The 27,877-nt window shown below is 49.6% G+C and overlaps 2 protein-coding genes across 2 annotated transcripts in view; both read left to right on the top strand.

Annotated features, from left to right (window-relative positions):
• Positions 1–27,877, top strand: part of LOC148184421 (serine/threonine-protein kinase PAK 3-like) — a 72,003-nt gene that overhangs the window by 4,753 nt on the left and 39,373 nt on the right. The window lies entirely within an intron of this gene.
• LOC148184422 (uncharacterized) lies at positions 211–26,707 on the top strand. Its single transcript, XM_088054158.1, has 6 exons — positions 211–1,913; positions 18,522–18,654; positions 21,845–21,976; positions 25,161–25,292; positions 26,239–26,308; positions 26,544–26,707. The coding sequence occupies exons 1-6, from the start codon at positions 211–213 to the stop codon at positions 26,705–26,707; spliced, it is 2,334 nt and encodes a 777-aa protein (XP_087910284.1).

The following is a 27,877-nucleotide window of genomic DNA, read 5'->3' as shown; positions in this document are numbered from 1 at the left end:
TGGGGTGGGAGAAAAAGGGCCACGTGGGTTTGCTTCCCGGGGGGAGCCCCACTGGAGGTTTTCTCCCAAATTTTGCCCTAAACCAGGACAAATACATTCATTGGTGCCCAGCGCGTGGCATGAGAGAGTGGAAAAACCCTGTACTGATTGTACTGAAGTGGCAATTACTTTGTATTGGGATAAGATAAAGCAGTCCCTAGCCATCCAGCCATGCTGCTTGAATTAATAATGTCTTTTGGGGTGCAGGCCTTCATGTGTTTCTGGTCACTAGGCTTTCTTGAGGTTTTAATACCTTTATGGTCCCTTGGTTTATTTTCTTATCCACAACTAGCCCCGGTATTGTCCCTAACACATAGCTTTTACAGTAGAGGGGCACGGATTAGAATAGCTATTGGGCTGGGCCTAGTGATTATGATTTCCAAGAAGTTTATTCAGGTGATGCAGTCTGTTCCAAATATAAAGGATTCATGGGTATGGTTATGCACCCAGTTTGTTAGAGGAGGAGCAGAGAATGAGGCTTTTCAACCTTTCCTTTCCTTCTCCTCTGAATCGGTTACATCATTATTGGCGAGTGTTCAGTTTCCCCTGAATGTTAAAGAGACCATCTTTCTGGCATTTAATCTGGTAAGTTTCCTCTATACAGTCTTCAGCCTCTCTAGAATGAGGGCTGAGATTTCTAGAGGGACTGATGAGACTCCTGAACCAAGCATGGAAAGTCCTGAGTGGGGTGGAGAATGGGAGGATATGGGCCAAATCCTGAAGGAATTTTCTGACCCTGTAGTTTGGGACTTTCCACATGAACAAATTCTGAATCCAGCTGAGGTGGGGAAATATCTGAAAGAGAAGTGTCAGGATAATTCCAAAGAAAAAAAGATCATTGCAGTAAGCTGGGCCCTGGCATATGCGTACCGTACATTGCTAGATACTGTAGGGCAGCAAACAGGAGGAAGGGGACAGGGAGATAAATCAACAGCTACCCCAATTACTCAGGCTGCAGCCAACCTCCCAGTTACAAAGCTGGTAGCTAAACCGGACAGCAAGCCTCAACCAATGGCTGTTGCTACTAGCACAAGAAGTGGAAAGTGCACAGATAAAACCGATCGACCAGTGGATGATGATGATGATGATGCAGGAGAAGGACCCTCAACGCCTCCTGACACAAAACCAAGAGTCAAAGCAACTGGCACAAGATCAGAGGCTAATATTGAGTCTTTTTCTCTGAAAGATCTTCGTGGCCTGAGGAAGGACTACACTCGACGACCTGATGAATCTATAATTAGTTGGTTAGTCCGTCTGTGGGACGCCGCAGGTGAAGCTACAGTTCTAGATGGCACTGAAGCGAGGCATCTGGGATCCCTGTCACATGATCCGGTTATCGACCAGGGGATGATGAGGGGGGCTAACCCTCGCAGTCTCTGGGCACGGGTCCTTGAAAGTGTAGCCCAAAGATATCTGTGTGTAGATGATCTCTACATGCAGCAAACGCAGTGGAAAACCATCGAACAAGGGATCCAACGCCTGAGAGAAATGGCAGTGGCAGAGAGTGTTTTTTCAGATGACATACCAACTAAGAATCCAGACTTGGTGCCATGTACATCAGTGATGTGGCGAAAATTGGTACGACTTGGGCCACAAGAATATGCATCTGCTTTAGCAATGATGAAACGGGATGAAAGGGAGGAGACCGTGCTGGATATGGCGAAGAAGCTTCGAGCATATGCAGATGCCGTGCATGGCCCCACACATGCAAGAATTGCAGCTGTGGAAACACGTCTGCAGAAATTAGAGGATAAGATAGAGGAGAATCACAAGAAACTTAGAGATGAGATTAAAGAGGACCTTCTCCAAATCTCAGCAGTACAGATCAGAGGTCCTGGCACTCAACGCAGACGTTCCCCCGATTGGGAGAGAAGGTATACCCCACGAGCTGAGCTGTGGTTCTTCCTGCGTGATTGCGGAGAGAACATGAGGAGATGGGATGGGAAATCTACTGCAGCTCTGGCACAACGGGTGCGTGAATTGAAGGAGGAGAAGAGTCACAAAGGAAGTTCCACCAAAAGGGAAGCAGCTCCAGTTGCACGTAGCCGAACTGCCAGGTATGATGATGATGACATGTCCGATCCCCTTGAAGGAACATCCAAGACATATACCAAAGGAAAGAAGGATAACCAGGCTTAGAGGGGCCCTGCCTCTAGCCAGGTAGAGGCTAGGGAAAATCGTGTTTTTTGGACTGTGTGGATTCATTGGCCTGGCACATCAGAACCACAAAGATATGAGGCCTTGGTTGACACTGGTGCACAGTGCACGCTAATCCCATCAAGACATGTAGGGGCAGAATCTGTTTCTATTGCTGGCGTGACAGGGGGATCACCACCTTGGTGGAAGCAGACGTGAGCCTGACGGGAAATGAGTAGAAGAAACACCCCATTGTGACAGGCCCAGAGGCCCCATCCATTTTGGGCATAGATTACCTCTGAAGTGGGTATTTCAAAGACCCAAAAGGATTCAGGTGGGCATTTGGGATAGCAGCTGTGGAGACAGAGGGTGTCCAGCAACTGAACACCTTGCCTGGACTGTCCGAGAATCCATCTACAGTAGGACTTCTGAAGGTGAAAGAACAACAAGTACCAATTGCCACCTTGACGGTGCACTGCCGACAATATAGAACAACTCGAGATGCTGTGATCCCCATCCACAAGATGATCAGAGAGCTGGAGAGCCAAGGGGTGGTCAGCAAAACCCACTCACCCTTCAACAGCCCCATCTGGCCTGAGCGTAAATCTGAAGGAGAATGGAGATTGACTGTGGACTATCGTGCATTGAATGAAGTGACTCCACCTCTGAGCGCTGCCATGCCAGACATGCTGGAGCTCCAGTACGAGCTGGAGTCCAAGGCAGTGAAGTGGTATGCCACTATTGACATTGCTAATGCATTTTTCTCCATTCCCCTGGCAGCAGAATGCAGGCCTCAGTTTGCCTTCACCTGGAGGGGAGTGCAGTACACCTGGAACCGACTGCCCCAGGGGTGGAAGCACAGCCCCACCATTTGCCATGGACTGATCCAGGCTGCCCTGGAAAAGGGTGAGGCTCCGGCTCCAGAACATCTACAGTACATAGATGACATCATTGTGTGGGGGAACACAGCAGCAGAAGTGTTTGAGAAAGGAAAGGAAATCATCCAGATCCTCCTGGAAGCTGGTTTTGCCATCAAGAAGAGCAAAGTTAAGGGACCAGCTCGTGAGATCCAGTTCCTGGGGGTAAAGTGGCAAGATGGACGGCGTCAGATTCCTACTGATGTCATCAACAAAATCTCAGCAATGTCTCCACCAACTAATAAGAAGGAAACGCAAGCTTTCTTAGGTGCCATAGGGTTTTGGAGAATGCATATTCCTGAATACAGTCAGATTGTGAGCCCTCTTTACCTGGTCACTCGGAAGAAGAATAATTTCCATTGGGGCCCTGAACAGCAGCAAGCCTTTGCTCAGATCAAACAGGAGATCACCCATGCAGTAGCCCTTGACCCAGTCAGAACAGGACCAGATGTGAAGAACGTGCTCTACTCTGCAGCTGGGAACAATGGCTTGTCCTGGAGCCTCTGGCAGAAAGTGCCTGGGGAGACTCGAGGCCGACCATTAAGATTTTGGAGTAGAAGCTACAGAGGGTCCGAAGCCCACTACACCCCAACAGAAAAAGAAATTTTAGCAGCCTATGAAGGAGTCCAAGCTGCCTCTGAAGTGATTGGCACTGAAGCACAACTCCTCCTAGCACCCCGACTGCCAGTGCTAGGATGGATGTTCAAGGGAAAGGTTCCTTCCACCCATCATGCAACCAGTGCCACATGGAGCAATTGGATTGCCCTCATCACGCAGCGTGCCCATATTGGTAAACTGAATCGCCCTGGGATTTTGGAGATAATTACAAACTGGCCTGAAGGTGAAAATTTTGGTCTCACAGATGAAGAACAAGAGGAAGTGACAAGGGCTGAAGAAGCTCCACCATATAACCAGCTGCCCGCAGAAGAAACACGCTACGCTCTTTTCACTGATGGTTCCTGTCGCATCGTAGGGATGAACCAGAAGTGGAAAGCAGCCGTATGGAGCCCCACACGACAGGTCGCAGAGGCCACTGAAGGAGAAGGTGGATCAAGTCAACTTGCTGAACTCAAAGCTGTTCAGCTGGCCCTGGACATTGCTGAAAGAGAGAGGTGGCCAAATCTCTACCTCTACACGGATTCATGGATGGTGGCCAATGCTCTGTGGGGATGGTTGGAGAGGTGGAAAGAGGCTAATTGGCAGCGTAGAGGAAAACAAATTTGGGCTGCTAAAGAGTGGAAAGATATTGCTACCAGGGTAGGGGGACTACCAGTGAAAGTCTGCCACGTAGATGCCCATGTCCCCAAGAGTAGAGCTAATGAGGAACACCAAAATAATAAGCAGGTAGATCAGGCTGCAAAGATACAAGTGTCAAAAGTAGATTTGGATTAAGAACATAAGGGAGAGTTGTTCCTAGCCCGATGGGCTCATGATGCCTCAGGTCATCAGGGTAGAGATGCCACCTATAAGTGGGCACGAGACCGAGGGGTGGATTTAACCATGGACAGCATTTCTCAGGTTATCCATGACTGTGAGACATGTGCTGTGATCAAACAAGCCAAGCGGTTGAAGCCCCTCTGGTACGGTGGGCGGTGGTCCAGATACAAGTATGGGGAGGCCTGGCAGATCGACTACATCACACTGCCCCAAACCCGCCAAGGCAAGCGCTATGTGCTCACAATGGTAGAAGCCACCACTGGATGGTTGGAAACCTACCCTGTGCCTCATGCCACTGCCCGGAACACCATCCTGGGACTTGAAAAGCAGGTCCTTTGGAGGCATGGCACCCCTGAGAGGATTGAGTCAGACAATGGGACTCATTTCAAGAACAGTCTTATAAACAGCTGGGCTAGGGAACATGGCATTGAGTGGGTGTACCATATCCCTTACCATGCACCAGCAGCCGGGAAAGTGGAGAGGTACAATGGACTGTTAAAAACCACCTTAAAGGCACTGGGTGGAGGATCTTTTAAAAACTGGGAGCAACATCTAGCAAAGGCCACCTGGTTAGTCAACACCAGAGGTTCTACCAACCGAGCAGGTCCTGCCCAGTCTGAGTCTTTACATGTAGTAGACGGAGACGAAGTCCCAGTGGTACATGTCAGAGGTCTGCTAGGGAAGACAGTTTGGGTCAATTCTACCTCGAGCACAGACAAACCCATTCGTGGGGTTGTCTTTGCTCAAGGACCAGGTTGTACATGGTGGATAATGCAGAGAGATGGAACAACACAATGTGTACCTCAGGGAGACCTGATCATTGGGTAAAAGGTTACTGCCATTGTCTGTACATTAAACCACGCAGACATGAAATAGAAGGAAATGTGTAAGTGTTGAAGGTATGAGCAAGTGAAAGATGGTGTTTTGAGTGAGTAAAATGAGAGAGTGGGGAATCCTGCAGCTCTCCAGCGTGGGGGTCTGGATTCAGTAGCTTAGTGTGGGGCGTGACAGGGGCATGATGGATATATTGCTTGTATTTTTTGGGTGGAACGGAGGGGAAGTTTCTATGTATGTAAATGTGTGCAGAGTTGGAATGTTAGTTTTGGCAGTAAGTCGACGATATGGGGATAAGGGGTGGAATGTCCTGGGTTGATTATGATGTTAAATTGTATCCCCATTCGTCCACCTAACCCAGACACAGGTTTTGTATTCTTAAAATTCCATCTAAGAGTAAAAGTGAGTGGAAAAGAAGCACCGAGTCTGTTATCAGAGACTGTACTTGCTCCCCCCGCATCGAGAGTTTTGACTACAGCACAGACAGACAACAAGAGACAGATCGCCTTGGCTTTCCAACTAGCCAGAGCAGAGAGGTCTTCCTGGACTGTTTTCTTTCCCTTTTTTGAAACGAATTGAACCTGCTCTGGACTGGGGACTCGGGGGAGCACCGGGAGCTTGCACCCGTGGACTACCGGGAGCCCAGCCTGGGCAGCGGCATTTTCCAGCGCCAGAGGGACTGATAACAGAGCAAACACCCACAGGAAAGAGACCCTCTGAAGTTTGTCATCTCTTCTGAACGGCGAGAGGTTTTGTAATGTGATATCATTCATTTTTGTGCTGGGTAGTGCTGTGCCTGTGAAATAAACAGGTTTTTTCCACTTCTCTCAGAGAAATCTCTTCCCGAACCGTTTGTGGGGTGGGAGAAAAAGGGCCACGTGGGTTTGCTTCCCGGGGGGAGCCCCACTGGAGGTTTTCTCCCAAATTTTGCCCTAAACCAGGACAGTGAAGTTCTTCCTTAGACCTTAGGGGAGCTGACTTGCTCCCCTTTTTCTTAAAAATATTCGCCCACATCCTGTTGTAACTGGACCTGTTCAAAAAGATGTCCCACACTCCCTCAGAAGCCAGTTTGAAGATTTGGAAAGTGGCAAAGATGTCTCCCTGGGGTCTATTCTTCTTCAGGCTGAATAACTCCAGGTCTCTCAGCCTGTCCTCAGAGGAGAGGTGCTCTGTCCTCAGACTGTTTCTGTTGCCCTGTTCTGTAATTTGGTGGGCTGTTCAGTTTTATCTAAAGGCAAGAGAATTGAAATAGAGAAATCCAGATTACAGAGGTGTGAAATGGTGGTGGAGGAAGCCAAGGAAACCAGTCCCGGCTGAGCAGTCAGAGATTTGGCTGTGGGAAGGAGGGGCTGTCGAGGGCTCACTGTGAACCTCCGAGGGGCCCTGGTTTGTTCTCCCTGCCCCTCTCTTAGAGGTTTCTGCTGTGCAAACAGGGACAGCTGAGTGGGACTTGTCCCTGCCCCATCCTCAGCCTGGCACGGTCAAGCAGAGAGCAACTGCCCCAGGGTTACTGCCAGGTTGTGTGGCAGAGAGGGAACTGCAGGACCCAGTGCCATTCGGCTGTCCCTGCTGGGAAGGAAGGTGCCATCCAGCACTGGAGGAGCAGGGCATGGAAAGGTAGACACTGCTCTGTCTGCCTGTGGAAATTAGCACAGTGTCTGTCTTTCAAAGAGAGGGACCTATGTGAGGCTTTGGAGTTTCCTGAAAGGTAGAAACCCCAGGGACAGAAAGCACCATTTCTAGAGCACTGGCGGGGAAAAAGTCCCATCAAGTTTAGACACCAGAATTCACGGATGAGTGGGACTCTGGGCCAGGTTTGCCTGTGATGGCAAGGTAGTGCACATGAAGATGGAGGTGCAGATGGTCTTGTCCGCCCCCTTTCTGGGTCTTTCTAGGAAGCAGAGGAATCCTGAGTGAGCCTGTGAAGCACTGAGCTTGGAAAGTCATGGTTTAATGTTTTTTGTTGTTTTTTCCTGTGGACAGCATCCATTTGTAACATCAGCCAAGCCAGCATTCACCGTATCACCATTCATTATTTCATTGAAGAAGAAGAAGATGACAAAAATGTGACATAAGACACTATCTTCATAACTAGTGTAGAGTAGGACTGTAGTGTAGGATTGACGAGTAGTTGTGTAGAGTAGGATTATAGAGTAGGATTGTAAATAAATAAAGTTTTCTGAAACATCAACTCATTTGGAAGATTCCCCTCCTTCTGACTCTTTCAGAAATCTCAAAGAAAACTGTGGTAATGCACATTTCTGGGAGTTACTTAGTTTCTGTGTAAACCCTCCCTGCAGCTGTGACGTGTTTTTCCCCTCCCCTCCCTGTCTCTGAAATGTTATTCCCTTGGTTGGTGTTTTATGTCTCCCCGACCCTCTCCCGAGGTTTGAAAGAGCCCGGGAAATGTATCCTCTCCCTCTTTTCTCTCCTGGATCCCAGCCAGAATAAATATCCTCCTTTATTCCGGAGGGAGAAGCAGCCCTTAGGTCTTTTATCTTGGTTGTAAAGAGCCTTCCTGACCCCCTCCCGCCCCCCCCCCCCCCCCCCCCCCCCCCCCCCCCCCCCCCCCCCCCCCCCCCCCCCCGCCCCCCCCCCCCCCCCCAACAGAGCTAGCCAGGATTACTTCGGGAGTAAGTTACTTCAGAAACTTCAGAAAACTGTATTGTTTAATGGGTGGGAACTTGGCCCTTGCAAGAGGAACAATGTATTGGTCAATGGGTGGGTAGTTAACTTTCGAAAGAGGAACAATGCATAATGGAGGCATTGTTGGCATGGAGTCGGTATTCTGAGTCATCGTGGTCTCATCTCATGTGCCGGCCATGTGGGAGCTGATGCTGTCACTGGGAAATTGCACTCCTGAGCAGGAGATATAAGGCCTGGGTCTGGGCTAGAGGAGTGAGAAGGGTGAGATACAAGATGATCACCGTTTTGATGCAGGGGATGTCCTAAAAGTGCACTGCCTACCTGCCCTCCTGCCAAACACCATGCTTCATCTCCTCCTGCTCAGTGGGTTTTTGGGAATTCAGGGGTTGGTATGTATTATTTGCTACTGCAACTTATAGAATAAATTTGCTTTGCAATCCCAGCTGGGTCAGGTTCTTTTGTGTGTTGGTTTCCTCCTGAACCTATGACAATGACTACCAGAGAGCCTCAGGACAGCCCTGCTCTCATGTCAATAAATTCTGAGAAGTGATTTAAATATGTCCAATAATTTGGGGCAGTATTTAGCCTGTGAGTTTCAGCAAAGTATTGAATATGTCTTAGTTCCATGGATACAAACTAGTAGGTGAGATTGCTGGGTGTGCACAAGTTAGGGAAGGGATTCCCCTCACACCCAGAGCAGAAATAAAGTAATGCCTCCTTTCTAACCCTGAGCTGGCTGTGGGGATTGGGCCTTGCTTGGTGATGTTACGTTTGGCAATTTCTATTGAGGAGGTAAGAAAAGTCCAAATGAAACATTTTCCAGCTGTTTCCTGTTGCACCCCAGGAGCTGGTGGGGGAAGTTGTTAGTAAGATGCCCTGGGATGTGACCTCTGTTTAAAGAATGTTCTCCTATGTCTCCTTTGGTGTATTATGTACCTCAGTTACAGCATCCTAGTTATGTCATTCCTTGTCCCCAGCCAAGAATTATGTCATCCCTAGTCTCCACTCCAGTTCTAGAATGTTCCCTGCATTTGTTTTCCCTGTTGGTTGCCATTCCCTGTCACTCCACCCCCAAGACCCTGGTTGGCTCCACCTTTGCACTGTCCCTGTGCCCTCAACCCGTGGCCCTCAGTTCTGATGTTCCCTATCTGTGGATAACCGTAGTCCCTCCTCTGTTCTGGGTTCTTTGTCCCTGGTTCCCTTCTATGTGAGAGCAATAGACTCCACAGGAATGCCATACAAAGAACCCCTCTCGTACTTATTTGTCAACCCTCAGACAACACAGCGGTGCATGAGTGCTTGGTGCTCAGAGCTATCCCTTTCCATTGGAGACACAGAGCTCTCGGGAAGGCTTTAGCAGCTCCTGCTGCGCTGCTGCAGTTTCCCTCTGGTTTACCTTTTTGGGGGCCAAAGCTCTGTGCTGAGGTGGCCTGAGTGCGTGAGGAGCAATGAAGTCCTCACAAACGCCTTGGTTTTCCCAACACCATGATTTTCCCATCATCACTTGTTCCCAGGTGTGTCAGGCTCTGGCAGGAGAAAGAGCCCACAGCGCAGTGGGCACTGTGCCCTGCCTAGCCGGGACTCTGTGGCACAGAGCAGCAGCAGCAGCAGCAGTGCCAGCACCTTTCATCCTACTCCTGCCTTGGCTTCACCTGGGGGACAGAAGCCTCTGGAAATCAGCAGTACCACTCATTATTCCCAGCTTAGAGCAGCAGCTGCTGCTGGTGGGCAAATCCTGCCAGTATGACTGCTTCCAAAGTGGAATAAAGGCTGAGGTAGAGACAGACATACAAAGGAGCCCTGGGTATGTCCAATAAATGTGCAAATATGTGGAGAGATTTATTAGGAATTATTTCAGCTGTTACGGCAACAGTGCTTTCTTTCATGGTTCTGTGCAATGTTTTGGGCCATTTTCTTGGACTGGTTTCCTTGTCTTTGGTCTCATCTGGGTGCTCAGTTGGGGAACAGGCTGTAGGTGCTTGGAGCACTCTTGGTTTTACTCTTGGATCCCTTGAACAACAGGGTTTGTTCCAGCAGGGGAGTTTGTGCAGCTTTGTGACAGAGGAGAACTTCCCAGGCTATTTTGTGCTTGCTGTAGGGAAGGTTGGGTTACTTTGCATAAATTTGCATAAATTCCAAAGCAGAACGCTTGCTTTGTGATGTCAGGGCATGGTTGCCACATTGTCGTGGTGACATCAGAAGGTTGCCTTGGTGCACGGAAGGCCTCAGTGTCAGAGCAGCTCTTGGGCTTGCTCAGTGCAGGAGCATCCTCCTGCTTGAGGCGTTTGTCAGTGGGCAGCTGCACACTGACAGCCTTATTCTGTCTTGTGTTTGAGCACAGTCTGCAAACTGCCACAGCAGTGCTCCAATGATGGAGCAATTTGCTGCTGCAGTTTGCACTGTTTACGGCTTTTTTTATTCTGGCTATTATCTGGCAAACCTGGCATGTAAGTAGAGGTTTTCCCTGGGTGTAGCCTAACCTTGCTTTTGTATGTTTTCCTGCTTTTTCTTAGTGCCTGGGTTGATTTTGAAACAGAAGGACTATTAGGATGCCACTGGTATGGTAAACCTCCTGTCAACACATTCAGCAAAAAACAGGGTGTCTGTAGCCAGGGGTCTGCAGGCAGCATTTGCAAGGCAAGCTGCAGGGGTTCCATTCCCTCCACAAGTGAGGAAAAGGAGAGAAGGGGAGTCTGTGGCAGCAGAGTCTGTCATTTCCTCAGTTTGCTGGATGAAGGAGGACAACTTTGAAAATGTAGACTGAGAGACCTTCTTGAAAGGCCTTCTAAAATCTCTGCAGTTGTTCCCAGAATTCAAAGAAAGCTTCTTTTTTTTTAAAAAAAAAATTATCATGAAATGATATGACTGAGTTCACCCTTTTCTGAGTGCTAAAATAGTGATTCCCTTTGCAATGAAGGGCAAACTCCGAAGCAGTGTCAGCTCCTGAAGCCTGGAGCTGGTGCTGCTCTGTTTCACAATAGATCTGCCACAGCCCAGGGGGATTTGGGGGAAGATTTTCTGGGGAATTCTTTTCAGCAAGTTAATGAGAACTACTGCATGCAACTAATAAAATTAAAAAAAAAAAAAAAAAAGGAGTACTTGAAGGAGAGGAATGAAAAAGCTGCTTTGTGTCCTGGGTAGAACAGAAGCATTGAGTTTTAAAGAAGAAATGGCATTATCTTGATCAAGTTTGTATTCATATACTAGCAAAACAGGCCAAAGCGTAGGCACAAGCAAGAATATTGCCCAGTTCCTTGTTGGATGTGTGAAGAATTGTGTCTCCTGAGGAAGGCTGTCGAAGGAAAATACCCTCTGTTTGGCTTAACTTAATCTATGGGATTCAGCAGTCCAGGCAGTTTTCACACCCCATTGGGTTCATTTTCCCTTGCTCACTGCAGGTCACCTGAGGCGTGTATGCAGATGTGGCCGTTCAAAGGTGAGTAGGAAAGCAATCTTTGGTATTCCGGGTGTTTAGGACTGGTAGAGCAAGCGGTAACCATAGCCTATAGCACAAGAGTATAGATAGCCAGCTGACAAGGATGCAAGTAAATATTTAAAATACGTGCAGCAGCAACAGGAAAGGTGCAGCTATATATTTCCTAATTTTCCATTTCAAAACCTGAAAGAAATAAAAGCCCAGTTTTACCCAGGGAACATAGCTTGCTGCTAGAAGCTGTGGATGATGATGGCATTAAAAGCCTTATACAGTATGGTTAAATTAGCCCTTTTCAATTAATGGGAGTGACTTAGGATCCCTTTGCTGTGCAAGCTGATGATTTCTCCTGAGTAGAGCAAGTTGGCTGGAGATGTGAAAAGCAAGAAAGTTGGAAGTGAGAAGTAACGGCCTGTCCCTTGTGCTTGTCTCTTTCCACAGAGCCCAGAACCAAGAGCAGTTTCAGCCCTGGCTCCCTCTGCACCTGGAGAAGGAGCCAAAGAGGGGGAAACTGAGCAAGAGGAGCTGAAACGTCCAGCTGTGCTCACCGAAGAGGCGGAGCCATCCCAGACAGTAAGTGCCAGTTCTGGGTGGAGCTGTCTTTAGTGGCGGGGCAGAGCTGCAAGTTTCTGGCCAGCCAGCGCTTGCTGTTGGAGGCTGAGGGTGCTGAGGGCCGGAGTCCTGGCAGCACCTAGCCATTCCCTCCAGCACAAGACAGCTGGGGATTGGGCTTTGAGCTGTCGTGCTGAGGCACCAAAGCGCTGGTGCTCATCTGCGGGTGAGCATGTGGCTGCTTGGCTCAGTGCAGCTCTGTCTCTTGGCTTCTGCAATGCCATGGCCAAGGGCACAGGTGGGAGTTGTGGGCCTCAACGGGTCTGGTTTGTTTGCTTTCCCTTTTTGGAGCCCTGTGTACGGCCAGTGGAAGTGTTCTGCAGTTGTCTGGAGTAATTCTTCATTTTTACAGAGTCTGTTGGCCCATCTGTCTTTTGGCTTTTGTTAAGCTGCTGCTGGGCACTGATTGTCTTGTCCATGAAACTGGGGGAGGCGATTCTTGTTTGATGTGGCCAAAGAAACAAACTGCGTGGTTCTGAAGCCTTCCTCTGAGGCTAAAAGCAGAAGTGGCAAACTTGTGTGGATACATTTTGTGGTGATGACTGCAGCTTTGAAAGCTGCTTTGAAGCCTCGACTGTGGGGTGACTCTGCAAGTCTTTTTGTGCTGTCTTGTGTTGGTAAGAAAGAACAGGAAAGGCGTCTCCAAATTCTGTATGCTGTCTTTGAAGTCAAATGTGTAAGGTGGTGCCTGGGCGGCTGCCTGGGCCCAAAGCAGCCAGGGGTGCCGCTCGACAGCAGCTGAACGTGAGCCAGCTTGGGCCCAGGTGGCCAAGAAGGCCTGGGGCGTGCTGGCCATGTGTGAGCAATAGTGGGGCGGCAGGAGCAGGGCAGTGAGCGTCCCCCTGTGCTGGGCAGCGCCGCGGCCGGCCGCAGCTGGAGTGCTGTGTCCAGTCCTGGGCCCCTCTGATCAGAAAGTCATTGAGGGGCTGGAGCGTGTCCAGAGAAGGACAAGGGCACTGGGGAAGGCTGTGGATGACTGTGGTAGTTTGATTTTAATAGTTATTTGGGGAAAGACGTAAGGAACACAGGGGAAAAGTGATTTCTTTGTGAGATGGTGCTGGGCACTTCCTCTGTGCCTAAAAGAAGCCAATAGTTATCTAGTTGTGAGAAGTGACAACATTTGACAACAGCACTGAAAAATCCAATCTGCCCCTGGGAATGCACCAGTGTAAAATGCACGAGCCTGGGAACTCCCCCTTTTTGCTTCCGGACCCAGGAGGTAGCAGAGCTGTGGTGAGGCCGGCCCTGCTCGCCCACGGCCTGTGCGGCCTGGGGGAGGCCGGGCCGGACGCCAGCGGCTCCCGGGCGAGGAATGGAGGCGGCAGGAGCCCGGCCCCAGGCTGGGCCTGGCCACGGCTGCTGACATCTTGCCGACGCTGAGTCCTCCGTGGCGCTTGACAGCTCCAGGCCGAGCCTACTTCCCCTGCCAGGGCAGAGAGGTGCCCAGAGTGGCCTGACATCCAGCACCATGCCTGCTGCGGCCACTAGATAAAAAATGGAACCCTTTCAAATAGGCAGATGAGACCTCCAGACCTCGTTCTTCTCTCCAGGGAGAGAAAAGGACAGTGACAACATGGGAAAAAGCAACCTAAAAACCTTGAAGTCAATGAAAGAATGAGTCAAAGCTGAAATCAAAGAGGGATGAGAAAATGGCAAATAGGACTAAAATATTCTTTCGGTAGTACCATAGAAATAAACAATAATATACTACAAGATCTCCTTGAATTCATGAGAGTAGGGGGGGGATGAAGTATTGAGACTGTAAATCTGAACCAAAATATCCATTAATAAGGCCAAGCAAATGTTAAAGAAGCTGTAACCCCATCAAAACTTTACAGAGAGAAAGAGAGGAGAGTGATGCAAATCCTTTGCGCCCAGGGAGAGAAGAAAAAAGGCTCTGTTTCCAGAGATGATTGCAAAAACCAACGAAGAAAAACCTTTGCCTTTAAACAACTCATCCATAAAATAATACCCCATGAGTTCCTAGCCCATAAACACACTTGTAAGAAAGCTGTGAAAATGCGAAGGATATGAGGATAGCAAAATTTTCCAGGGCTCCTGCGATTCCTGGTAATGAAAAAACACCAAGAACCTGCTTTTCTCTAAACAAGTCTCCCTACCATAACCAAAACGCCCCCTCCTCCCCCTACAAAAACTCATATAAGACTAGTGTATAGTTAGTTCTGCTTTACCATCCCAAGTTTTGTGTCTGCGTAGTCAGTTAGGAGAAGAAAAAGTTGGGTAGGGGGCGGAAAAGTATCTAGGAGTTTTATTCTGGTTTCTTATACTTGCAATCCTGATAATAAAGTTTCTTTTTTCTGGCTAAGTTTTCAACCTGTTTTAACCTACTCCTAATGCATAACTCCTCTCCCCCCCCCAAAAAAAAGAAAGAAAAAAAAAAAAAGGAGTAAGTTCCCTGATGATTGTAGCGTGTGCTAAAAGCCACGTCGTTCTTCAGTACATTAGCCAGAAAAGTAAAATTAGCAAATGTCAACCACTACAAGGTCAAGTCCAGTGAGGAGGTGCGGAGGGAGCTTTGGCCTGGTGTCAGACAGGCAGGCTGATGAGGGAGCATCAGGCAGACTTCCAGCAATCCCTACGTGACAGTGCTCGCCACAAGGGCCGTTTCCCTGGCAAAGATCCCCTCCCTGCTTCCAAGTACCTTAGACACTGGAGCAGGTGACACTTTCATCTGTTGGTTTGTTGTTTTGCTAGGGGGAGAAGGCCGGTTCCTTATTCCCTTGCTCCAGCAAAGCAAGTTACTTCTGCACAGGCTTTGCTGCACTTTTCCAGCACTGGGTGAGATTCCCATACACTTTTAGCTTTGCAGATCTCCAGTAGGAACTGCGCAGGCATTGTGCACTATTTCCTCCTTTTCTATGTCAGGGCTTTAGAGAACTACAAGCCTTGTTTTGCCCAGGGAATGTTGCTTGCTGCTAGTAGCCAAGGAGGAATATGGAATTCAGAGCCATATGCAGTAGGCTTGAATTAGCCCTTTTTTTCATTTAAAGGGAGCGACTTAGGATCCCTTTGCTGTGCAAGCTGATGATTTCTCCTGAGTAGAGCAGGTTGGCTGGAGATGTGAAAAGCAAGAAAGTTGGAAGTGAGAAGTAACGGCCTGTCCCTTGTGCTTGTCTCTTTCCACAGAGCCCAGAACCAAGAGCAGTTTCAGCCCTGGCTCCCTCTGCACCTGGAGAAGGAGCCAAAGAGGGGGAAACTGAGCAAGAGGAGCTGAAACGTCCAGCTGTGCTCACCGAAGAGGCGGAGCCATCCCAGACAGTAAGTGCCAGTTCTGGGTGGAGCTGTCTTTAGTGGCGGGGCAGAGCTGCAAGTTTCTGGCCAGCCAGCGCTTGCTGTTGGAGGCTGAGGGTGCTGAGGGCTGGGGTCCTGGCAGCACCTAGCCATTCCCTCCAGCACAAGACAGCTGGGGATTGGGCTTTGAGCTGTCGTGCTGAGGCACCAAAGCGCTGGTGCTCATCTGCGGGTGAGCATGTGGCTGCTTGGCTCAGTGCAGCTCTGTCTCTTGGCTTCTGCAATGCCATGGCCAAGGGCACAGGTGGGAGTTGTGGGCCTCAACGGGTCTGGTTTGTTTGCTTTCCCTTTTTGGAGCCCTGTGTACGGCCAGTGGAAGTGTTCTGCAGTTGTCTGGAGTAATTCTTCATTTTTACAGAGTCTGTTGGCCCATCTGTCTTTTGGCTTTTGTTAAGCTGCTGCTGGGCACTGATTGTCTTGTCCATGAAACTGGGGGAGGCGATTCTTGTTTGATGTGGCCAAAGAAACAAACTGCGTGGTTCTGAAGCCTTCCTCTGAGGCTAAAAGCAGAAGTGGCAAACTTGTGTGGATACATTTTGTGGTGATGACTGCAGCTTTGAAAGCTGCTTTGAAGCCTCGACTGTGGGGTGACTCTGCAAGTCTTTTTGTGCTGTCTTGTGTTGGTAAGAAAGAACAGGAAAGGCGTCTCCAAATTCTGCATGCTGTCTTTGAAGTCAAATGTGTAAGGTGGTGCCCGGGCGGCTGCCTGGGCCCAAAGCAGCCAGGGGTGCCGCTCGACAGCAGCTGAACGTGAGCCAGCTTGGGCCCAGGTGGCCAAGAAGGCCTGGGGCGTGCTGGCCATGTGTGAGCAATAGTGGGGCGGCAGGAGCAGGGCAGTGAGCGTCCCCCTGTGCTGGGCAGCGCCGCGGCCGCAGCTGGAGTGCTGTGTCCAGTCCTGGGCCCCTCTGATCAGAAAGTCATTGAGGGGCTGGAGCGTGTCCAGAGAAGGACAAGGGCACTGGGGAAGGCTGTGGATGACTGTGGTAGTTTGATTTTAATAGTTATTTGGGGAAAGACGTAAGGAACACAGGGGAAAAGTGATTTCTTTGTGAGATGGTGCTGGGCACTTCCTCTGTGCCTAAAAGAAGCCAATAGTTATCTAGTTGTGAGAAGTGACAACATTTGACAACAGCACTGAAAAATCCAATCTGCCCCTGGGAATGCACCAGTGTAAAATGCACGAGCCTGGGAACTCCCCCTTTTTGCTTCCGGACCCAGGAGGTAGCAGAGCTGTGGTGAGGCCGGCCCTGCTCGCCCACGGCCTGTGCGGCCTGGGGGAGGCCGGGCCGGACGCCAGCGGCTCCCGGGCGAGGAATGGAGGCGGCAGGAGCCCGGCCCCAGGCTGGGCCTGGCCACGGCTGCTGACATCTTGCCGACGCTGAGTCCTCCGTGGCGCTTGACAGCTCCAGGCCGAGCCTACTTCCCCTGCCAGGGCAGAGAGGTGCCCAGAGTGGCCTGACATCCAGCACCATGCCTGCTGCGGCCACTAGATAAAAAATGGAACCCTTTCAAATAGGCAGATGAGACCTCCAGACCTCGTTCTTCTCTCCAGGGAGAGAAAAGGACAGTGACAACATGGGAAAAAGCAACCTAAAAACCTTGAAGTCAATGAAAGAATGAGTCAAAGCTGAAATCAAAGAGGGATGAGAAAATGGCAAATAGGACTAAAATATTCTTTCGGTAGTACCATAGAAATAAACAATAATATACTACAAGATCTCCTTGAATTCATGAGAGTAGGGGGGGGATGAAGTATTGAGACTGTAAATCTGAACCAAAATATCCATTAATAAGGCCAAGCAAATGTTAAAGAAGCTGTAACCCCATCAAAACTTTACAGAGAGAAAGAGAGGAGAGTGATGCAAATCCTTTGCGCCCAGGGAGAGAAGAAAAAAGGCTCTGTTTCCAGAGATGATTGCAAAAACCAACGAAGAAAAACCTTTGCCTTTAAACAACTCATCCATAAAATAATACCCCATGAGTTCCTAGCCCATAAACACACTTGTAAGAAAGCTGTGAAAATGCGAAGGATATGAGGATAGCAAAATTTTCCAGGGCTCCTGCGATTCCTGGTAATGAAAAAACACCAAGAACCTGCTTTTCTCTAAACAAGTCTCCCTACCATAACCAAAACGCCCTCTCCTCCCCCTACAAAAACTCATATAAGACTAGTGTATAGTTAGTTCTGCTTTACCATCCCAAGTTTTGTGTCTGCGTAGTCAGTTAGGAGAAGAAAAAGTTGGGTAGGGGGTGGAAAAGTATCTAGGAGTTTTATTCTGGTTTCTTATACTTGCAATCCTGATAATAAAGTTTCTTTTTTCTGGCTAAGTTTTCAACCTGTTTTAACCTACTCCTAATGCATAACTCCTCTCCCCCCCCCAAAAAAAAGAAAGAAAAAAAAAAAAGGAGTAAGTTCCCTGATGATTGTAGCGTGTGCTAAAAACCACGACGGTCTTCAGTACATTTGCCAGAAAAGGAAAAATAGCAAATGTCAACCACTACAAGGTCAAGTCCAGTGAGGAGGTGCGGAGGGAGCTTTGGCCTGGTGTCAGACAGGCAGGCTGATGAGGGAGCATCAAGCATCAGGCAGACTTCCAGCAATCCCTACGTGACAGTGCTCGCCACAAGGGCCGTTTCCCTGGCAAAGATCCCCTCCCTGCTTCCAAGTACCTTAGACACTGGAGCAGGTGACACTTTCATCTGTTGGTTTGTTGTTTTGCTAGGGGGAGAAGGCCGGTTCCTTATTCCCTTGCTCCAGCAAAGCAAGTTACTTCTGCACAGGCTTTGCTGCACTTTTCCAGCACTGGGTGAGATTCCCATACACTTTTAGCTTTGCAGATCTCCAGTAGGAACTGCGCAGGCATTGTGCACTATTTCCTCCTTTTCTATGTCAGGGCTTTAGAGAACTACAAGCCTTGTTTTGCCCAGGGAATGTTGCTTGCTGCTAGTAGCCAAGGAGGAATATGGAATTCAGAGCCATATGCAGTAGGCTTGAATTAGCCCTTTTTTTCATTTAAAGGGAGCGACTTAGGATCCCTTTGCTGTGCAAGCTGATGATTTCTCCTGAGTAGAGCAGGTTGGCTGGAGATGTGAAAAGCAAGAAAGTTGGAAGTGAGAAGTAACGGCCTGTCCCTTGTGCTTGTCTCTTTCCACAGAGCCCAGAACCAAGAGCAGTTTCAGCCCTGGCTCCCTCTGCACCTGGAGAAGGAGCCAAAGAGGGGGAAAACTGAGCAAGAGGAGCTGAAACGTCCAGCTGTGCTCACCGAAGAGGCGGAGCCATCCCAGACAGTAAGTGCCAGTTCTGGGTGGAGCTGTCTTTAGTGGCGGGGCAGAGCTGCAAGTTTCTGGCCAGCCAGCGCTTGCTGTTGGAGGCTGAGGGTGCTGAGGGCTGGGGTCCTGGCAGCACCTAGCCATTCCCTCCAGCACAAGACAGCTGGGGATTGGGCTTTGAGCTGTCGTGCTGAGGCACCAAAGCGCTGGTGCTCATCTGCGGGTGAGCATGTGGCTGCTTGGCTCAGTGCAGCTCTGTCTCTTGGCTTCTGCAATGCCATGGCCAAGGGCACAGGTGGGAGTTGTGGGCCTCAACGGGTCTGGTTTGTTTGCTTTCCCTTTTTGGAGCCCTGTGTACGGCCAGTGGAAGTGTTCTGCAGTTGTCTGGAGTAATTCTTCATTTTTACAGAGTCTGTTGGCCCATCTGTCTTTTGGCTTTTGTTAAGCTGCTGCTGGGCACTGATTGTCTTGTCCATGAAACTGGGGGAGGCGATTCTTGTTTGATGTGGCCAAAGAAACAAACTGCGTGGTTCTGAAGCCTTCCTCTGAGGCTAAAAGCAGAAGTGGCAAACTTGTGTGGATACATTTTGTGGTGATGACTGCAGCTTTGAAAGCTGCTTTGAAGCCTCGACTGTGGGGTGACTCTGCAAGTCTTTTTGTGCTGTCTTGTGTTGGTAAGAAAGAACAGGAAAGGCGTCTCCAAATTCTGCATGCTGTCTTTGAAGTCAAATGTGTAAGGTGGTGCCCGGGCGGCTGCCTGGGCCCAAAGCAGCCAGGGGTGCCGCTCGACAGCAGCTGAACGTGAGCCAGCTTGGGCCCAGGTGGCCAAGAAGGCCTGGGGCGTGCTGGCCATGTGTGAGCAATAGTGGGGCGGCAGGAGCAGGGCAGTGAGCGTCCCCCTGTGCTGGGCAGCGCCGCGGCCGCAGCTGGAGTGCTGTGTCCAGTCCTGGGCCCCTCTGATCAGAAAGTCATTGAGGGGCTGGAGCGTGTCCAGAGAAGGACAAGGGCACTGGGGAAGGCTGTGGATGACTGTGGTAGTTTGATTTTAATAGTTATTTGGGGAAAGACGTAAGGAACACAGGGGAAAAGTGATTTCTTTGTGAGATGGTGCTGGGCACTTCCTCTGTGCCTAAAAGAAGCCAATAGTTATCTAGTTGTGAGAAGTGACAACATTTGACAACAGCACTGAAAAATCCAATCTGCCCCTGGGAATGCACCAGTGTAAAATGCACGAGCCTGGGAACTCCCCCTTTTTGCTTCCGGACCCAGGAGGTAGCAGAGCTGTGGTGAGGCCGGCCCTGCTCGCCCACGGCCTGTGCGGCCTGGGGGAGGCCGGGCCGGACGCCAGCGGCTCCCGGGCGAGGAATGGAGGCGGCAGGAGCCCGGCCCCAGGCTGGGCCTGGCCACGGCTGCTGACATCTTGCCGACGCTGAGTCCTCCGTGGCGCTTGACAGCTCCAGGCCGAGCCTACTTCCCCTGCCAGGGCAGAGAGGTGCCCAGAGTGGCCTGACATCCAGCACCATGCCTGCTGCGGCCACTAGATAAAAAATGGAACCCTTTCAAATAGGCAGATGAGACCTCCAGACCTCGTTCTTCTCTCCAGGGAGAGAAAAGGACAGTGACAACATGGGAAAAAGCAACCTAAAAACCTTGAAGTCAATGAAAGAATGAGTCAAAGCTGAAATCAAAGAGGGATGAGAAAATGGCAAATAGGACTAAAATATTCTTTCGGTAGTACCATAGAAATAAACAATAATATACTACAAGATCTCCTTGAATTCATGAGAGTAGGGGGGGGATGAAGTATTGAGACTGTAAATCTGAACCAAAATATCCATTAATAAGGCCAAGCAAATGTTAAAGAAGCTGTAACCCCATCAAAACTTTACAGAGAGAAAGAGAGGAGAGTGATGCAAATCCTTTGCGCCCAGGGAGAGAAGAAAAAAGGCTCTGTTTCCAGAGATGATTGCAAAAACCAACGAAGAAAAACCTTTGCCTTTAAACAACTCATCCATAAAATAATACCCCATGAGTTCCTAGCCCATAAACACACTTGTAAGAAAGCTGTGAAAATGCGAAGGATATGAGGATAGCAAAAATTTTCCAGGGCTCCTGCGATTCCTGGTAATGAAAAAAACACCAAGAACCTGCTTTTCTCTAAACAAGTCTCCCTACCATAACCAAAACGCCCTCTCCTCCCCCTACAAAAACTCATATAAGACTAGTGTATAGTTAGTTCTGCTTTACCATCCCAAGTTTTGTGTCTGCGTAGTCAGTTAGGAGAAGAAAAAGTTGGGTAGGGGGTGGAAAAGTATCTAGGAGTTTTATTCTGGTTTCTTATACTTGCAATCCTGATAATAAAGTTTCTTTTTTCTGGCTAAGTTTTCAACCTGTTTTAACCTACTCCTAATGCATAACTCCTCTCCCCCCCCCAAAAAAAAGAAAGAAAAAAAAAAAAGGAGTAAGTTCCCTGATGATTGTAGCGTGTGCTAAAAGCCACGTCGTTCTTCAGTACATTAGCCAGAAAAGTAAAATTAGCAAATGTCAACCACTACAAGGTCAAGTCCAGTGAGGAGGTGCGGAGGGAGCTTTGGCCTGGTGTCAGACAGGCAGGCTGATGAGGGAGCATCAAGCATCAGGCAGACTTCCAGCAATCCCTACGTGACAGTGCTCGCCACAAGGGCCGTTTCCCTGGCAAAGATCCCCTCCCTGCTTCCAAGTACCTTAGACACTGGAGCAGGTGACACTTTCATCTGTTGGTTTGTTGTTTTGCTAGGGGGAGAAGGCCGGTTCCTTATTCCCTTGCTCCAGCAAAGCAAGTTACTTCTGCACAGGCTTTGCTGCACTTTTCCAGCACTGGGTGAGATTCCCATACACTTTTAGCTTTGCAGATCTCCAGTAGGAACTGCGCAGGCATTGTGCACTATTTCCTCCTTTTCTATGTCAGGGCTTTAGAGAACTACAAGCCTTGTTTTGCCCAGGGAATGTTGCTTGCTGCTAGTAGCCAAGGAGGAATATGGAATTCAGAGCCATATGCAGTAGGCTTGAATTAGCCCTTTTTTTCATTTAAAGGGAGCGACTTAGGATCCCTTTGCTGTGCAAGCTGATGATTTCTCCTGAGTAGAGCAGGTTGGCTGGAGATGTGAAAAGCAAGAAAGTTGGAAGTGAGAAGTAACGGCCTGTCCCTTGTGCTTGTCTCTTTCCACAGAGCCCAGAACCAAGAGCAGTTTCAGCCCTGGCTCCCTCTGCACCTGGAGAAGGAGCCAAAGAGGGGGAAACTGAGCAAGAGGAGCTGAAACGTCCAGCTGTGCTCACCGAAGAGGCGGAGCCATCCCAGACAGTAAGTGCCAGTTCTGGGTGGAGCTGTCTTTAGTGGCGGGGCAGAGCTGCAAGTTTCTGGCCAGCCAGCGCTTGCTGTTGGAGGCTGAGGGTGCTGAGGGCTGGGGTCCTGGCAGCACCTAGCCATTCCCTCCAGCACAAGACAGCTGGGGATTGGGCTTTGAGCTGTCGTGCTGAGGCACCAAAGCGCTGGTGCTCATCTGCGGGTGAGCATGTGGCTGCTTGGCTCAGTGCAGCTCTGTCTCTTGGCTTCTGCAATGCCATGGCCAAGGGCACAGGTGGGAGTTGTGGGCCTCAACGGGTCTGGTTTGTTTGCTTTCCCTTTTTGGAGCCCTGTGTACGGCCAGTGGAAGTGTTCTGCAGTTGTCTGGAGTAATTCTTCATTTTTACAGAGTCTGTTGGCCCATCTGTCTTTTGGCTTTTGTTAAGCTGCTGCTGGGCACTGATTGTCTTGTCCATGAAACTGGGGGAGGCGATTCTTGTTTGATGTGGCCAAAGAAACAAACTGCGTGGTTCTGAAGCCTTCCTCTGAGGCTAAAAGCAGAAGTGGCAAACTTGTGTGGATACATTTTGTGGTGATGACTGCAGCTTTGAAAGCTGCTTTGAAGCCTCGACTGTGGGGTGACTCTGCAAGTCTTTTTGTGCTGTCTTGTGTTGGTAAGAAAGAACAGGAAAGGCGTCTCCAAATTCTGCATGCTGTCTTTGAAGTCAAATGTGTAAGGTGGTGCCCGGGCGGCTGCCTGGGCCCAAAGCAGCCAGGGGTGCCGCTCGACAGCAGCTGAACGTGAGCCAGCTTGGGCCCAGGTGGCCAAGAAGGCCTGGGGCGTGCTGGCCATGTGTGAGCAATAGTGGGGCGGCAGGAGCAGGGCAGTGAGCGTCCCCCTGTGCTGGGCAGCGCCGCGGCCGCAGCTGGAGTGCTGTGTCCAGTCCTGGGCCCCTCTGATCAGAAAGTCATTGAGGGGCTGGAGCGTGTCCAGAGAAGGACAAGGGCACTGGGGAAGGCTGTGGATGACTGTGGTAGTTTGATTTTAATAGTTATTTGGGGAAAGACGTAAGGAACACAGGGGAAAAGTGATTTCTTTGTGAGATGGTGCTGGGCACTTCCTCTGTGCCTAAAAGAAGCCAATAGTTATCTAGTTGTGAGAAGTGACAACATTTGACAACAGCACTGAAAAATCCAATCTGCCCCTGGGAATGCACCAGTGTAAAATGCACGAGCCTGGGAACTCCCCCTTTTTGCTTCCGGACCCAGGAGGGAGCAGAGCTGGGGGGAGCCCGGCCCTGCCCCCCCCCGGCGTGTGCGGCGGGGGGGGGGCGGGGCCGAACGCCAGCGGCTCCCGGGCGAGGAATGGAGGCGGCAGGAGCCCGGCCCCAGGCTGGGCCTGGCCACGGCTGCTGACATCTTGCCGACGCTGAGTCCTCCGTGGCGCTTGACAGCTCCAGGCCGAGCCTACTTCCCCTGCCAGGGCAGAGAGGTGCCCAGAGTGGCCTGACATCCAGCACCATGCCTGCTGCGGCCACTAGATAAAAAATGGAACCCTTTCAAATAGGCAGATGAGACCTCCAGACCTCGTTCTTCTCTCCAGGGAGAGAAAAGGACAGTGACAACATGGGAAAAAGCAACCTAAAAACCTTGAAGTCAATGAAAGAATGAGTCAAAGCTGAAATCAAAGAGGGATGAGAAAATGGCAAATAGGACTAAAATATTCTTTCGGTAGTACCATAGAAATAAACAATAATATACTACAAGATCTCCTTGAATTCATGAGAGTAGGGGGGGGATGAAGTATTGAGACTGTAAATCTGAACCAAAATATCCATTAATAAGGCCAAGCAAATGTTAAAGAAGCTGTAGCCCCATCAAAACTTTACAGAGAGAAAGAGAGGAGAGTGATGCAAATCCTTTGCGCCCAGGGAGGAGAAAAAAAGGCTCTGTTTCCAGAGATGATTGCAAAAACCAACGAAGAAAAACCTTTGCCTTTAAACAACTCATCCATAAAATAATACCCCATGAGTTCCTAGCCCATAAACACACTTGTAAGAAAGCTGTGAAAATGCGAAGGATATGAGGATAGCAAAATTTTCCAGGGCTCCTGCGATTCCTGGTAATGAAAAAACACCAAGAACCTGCTTTTCTCTAAACAAGTCTCCCTACCATAACCAAAACGCCCCCTCCTCCCCCTACAAAAACTCATATAAGACTAGTGTATAGTTAGTTCTGCTTTACCATCCCAAGTTTTGTGTCTGCGTAGCCAGTTAGGAGAAGAAAAAGTTGGGTAGGGGGCGCGGAAAAGTATCTAGGAGTTTTATTCTGGTTTCTTATACTTGCAATCCTGATAATAAAGTTTCTTTTTTCTGGCTAAGTTTTCAACCTGTTTTAACCTACTCCTAATGCATAACTCCTCTCCCCCCCCCAAAAAAAAGAAAAAAAAAAAAAAAAAAAGAGTAAGTTCCCTGATGATTGTAGCGTGTGCTAAAAGCCACGTCGTTCTTCAGTACATTAGCCAGAAAAGTAAAATTAGCAAATGTCAACCACTACAAGGTCAAGTCCAGTGAGGAGGTGCGGAGGGAGCTTTGGCCTGGTGTCAGACAGGCAGGCTGATGAGGGAGCATCAGGCAGACTTCCAGCAATCCCTACGTGACAGTGCTCGCCACAAGGCCCGTTTCCCTGGCAAAGATCCCCTCCCTGCTTCCAAGTACCTTAGACACTGGAGCAGGTGACACTTTCATCTGTTGGTTTGTTGTTTTGCTAGGGGGAGAAGGCCGGTTCCTTATTCCCTTGCTCCAGCAAAGCAAGTTACTTCTGCACAGGCTTTGCTGCACTTTTCCAGCACTGGGTGAGATTCCCATACACTTTTAGCTTTGCAGATCTCCAGTAGGAACTGCGCAGGCATTGTGCACTATTTCCTCCTTTTCTATGTCAGGGCTTTAGAGAACTACAAGCCTTGTTTTGCCCAGGGAATGTTGCTTGCTGCTAGTAGCCAAGGAGGAATATGGAATTCAGAGCCATATGCAGTAGGCTTGAATTAGCCCTTTTTTTCATTTAAAGGGAGCGACTTAGGATCCCTTTGCTGTGCAAGCTGATGATTTCTCCTGAGTAGAGCAGGTTGGCTGGAGATGTGAAAAGCAAGAAAGTTGGAAGTGAGAAGTAACGGCCTGTCCCTTGTGCTTGTCTCTTTCCACAGAGCCCAGAACCAAGAGCAGTTTCAGCCCTGGCTCCCTCTGCACCTGGAGAAGGAGCCAAAGAGGGGGAAACTGAGCAAGAGGAGCTGAAACGTCCAGCTGTGCTCACCGAAGAGGCGGAGCCATCCCAGACAGTAAGTGCCAGTTCTGGGTGGAGCTGTCTTTAGTGGCGGGGCAGAGCTGCAAGTTTCTGGCCAGCCAGCGCTTGCTGTTGGAGGCTGAGGGTGCTGAGGGCTGGGGTCCTGGCAGCACCTAGCCATTCCCTCCAGCACAAGACAGCTGGGGATTGGGCTTTGAGCTGTCGTGCTGAGGCACCAAAGCGCTGGTGCTCATCTGCGGGTGAGCATGTGGCTGCTTGGCTCAGTGCAGCTCTGTCTCTTGGCTTCTGCAATGCCATGGCCAAGGGCACAGGTGGGAGTTGTGGGCCTCAACGGGTCTGGTTTGTTTGCTTTCCCTTTTTGGAGCCCTGTGTACGGCCAGTGGAAGTGTTCTGCAGTTGTCTGGAGTAATTCTTCATTTTTACAGAGTCTGTTGGCCCATCTGTCTTTTGGCTTTTGTTAAGCTGCTGCTGGGCACTGATTGTCTTGTCCATGAAACTGGGGGAGGCGATTCTTGTTTGATGTGGCCAAAGAAACAAACTGCGTGGTTCTGAAGCCTTCCTCTGAGGCTAAAAGCAGAAGTGGCAAACTTGTGTGGATACATTTTGTGGTGATGACTGCAGCTTTGAAAGCTGCTTTGAAGCCTCGACTGTGGGGTGACTCTGCAAGTCTTTTTGTGCTGTCTTGTGTTGGTAAGAAAGAACAGGAAAGGCGTCTCCAAATTCTGCATGCTGTCTTTGAAGTCAAATGTGTAAGGTGGTGCCCGGGCGGCTGCCTGGGCCCAAAGCAGCCAGGGGTGCCGCTCGACAGCAGCTGAACGTGAGCCAGCTTGGGCCCAGGTGGCCAAGAAGGCCTGGGGCGTGCTGGCCATGTGTGAGCAATAGTGGGGCGGCAGGAGCAGGGCAGTGAGCGTCCCCCTGTGCTGGGCAGCGCCGCGGCCGCAGCTGGAGTGCTGTGTCCAGTCCTGGGCCCCTCTGATCAGAAAGTCATTGAGGGGCTGGAGCGTGTCCAGAGAAGGACAAGGGCACTGGGGAAGGCTGTGGATGACTGTGGTAGTTTGATTTTAATAGTTATTTGGGGAAAGACGTAAGGAACACAGGGGAAAAGTGATTTCTTTGTGAGATGGTGCTGGGCACTTCCTCTGTGCCTAAAAGAAGCCAATAGTTATCTAGTTGTGAGAAGTGACAACATTTGACAACAGCACTGAAAAATCCAATCTGCCCCTGGGAATGCACCAGTGTAAAATGCACGAGCCTGGGAACTCCCCCTTTTTGCTTCCGGACCCAGGAGGTAGCAGAGCTGTGGTGAGGCCGGCCCTGCTCGCCCACGGCCTGTGCGGCCTGGGGGAGGCCGGGCCGGACGCCAGCGGCTCCCGGGCGAGGAATGGAGGCGGCAGGAGCCCGGCCCCAGGCTGGGCCTGGCCACGGCTGCTGACATCTTGCCGACGCTGAGTCCTCCGTGGCGCTTGACAGCTCCAGGCCGAGCCTACTTCCCCTGCCAGGGCAGAGAGGTGCCCAGAGTGGCCTGACATCCAGCACCATGCCTGCTGCGGCCACTAGATAAAAAATGGAACCCTTTCAAATAGGCAGATGAGACCTCCAGACCTCGTTCTTCTCTCCAGGGAGAGAAAAGGACAGTGACAACATGGGAAAAAGCAACCTAAAAACCTTGAAGTCAATGAAAGAATGAGTCAAAGCTGAAATCAAAGAGGGATGAGAAAATGGCAAATAGGACTAAAATATTCTTTCGGTAGTACCATAGAAATAAACAATAATATACTACAAGATCTCCTTGAATTCATGAGAGTAGGGGGGGGATGAAGTATTGAGACTGTAAATCTGAACCAAAATATCCATTAATAAGGCCAAGCAAATGTTAAAGAAGCTGTAACCCCATCAAAACTTTACAGAGAGAAAGAGAGGAGAGTGATGCAAATCCTTTGCGCCCAGGGAGAGAAGAAAAAAGGCTCTGTTTCCAGAGATGATTGCAAAAACCAACGAAGAAAAACCTTTGCCTTTAAACAACTCATCCATAAAATAATACCCCATGAGTTCCTAGCCCATAAACACACTTGTAAGAAAGCTGTGAAAATGCGAAGGATATGAGGATAGCAAAATTTTCCAGGGCTCCTGCGATTCCTGGTAATGAAAAAACACCAAGAACCTGCTTTTCTCTAAACAAGTCTCCCTACCATAACCAAAACGCCCTCTCCTCCCCCTACAAAAACTCATATAAGACTAGTGTATAGTTAGTTCTGCTTTACCATCCCAAGTTTTGTGTCTGCGTAGTCAGTTAGGAGAAGAAAAAGTTGGGTAGGGGGTGGAAAAGTATCTAGGAGTTTTATTCTGGTTTCTTATACTTGCAATCCTGATAATAAAGTTTCTTTTTTCTGGCTAAGTTTTCAACCTGTTTTAACCTACTCCTAATGCATAACTCCTCTCCCCCCCCCAAAAAAAAGAAAGAAAAAAAAAAAAAGGAGTAAGTTCCCTGATGATTGTAGCGTGTGCTAAAAGCCACGTCGTTCTTCAGTACATTAGCCAGAAAAGTAAAATTAGCAAATGTCAACCACTACAAGGTCAAGTCCAGTGAGGAGGTGCGGAGGGAGCTTTGGCCTGGTGTCA

The sequence above is a fragment of the Pseudopodoces humilis genome, chromosome 4 (genome assembly GCF_049639895.1).
Source record: "Pseudopodoces humilis isolate 2021_Gansu_Grassland_sample_001 chromosome 4, ASM4963989v1, whole genome shotgun sequence".
Classification (NCBI taxonomy): Eukaryota; Metazoa; Chordata; class Aves; order Passeriformes; family Paridae; genus Pseudopodoces; species Pseudopodoces humilis.
The sequence above is the reverse complement of the archived record's forward strand: the minus strand, read 5'-3'. Positions and strand labels throughout refer to the sequence as shown.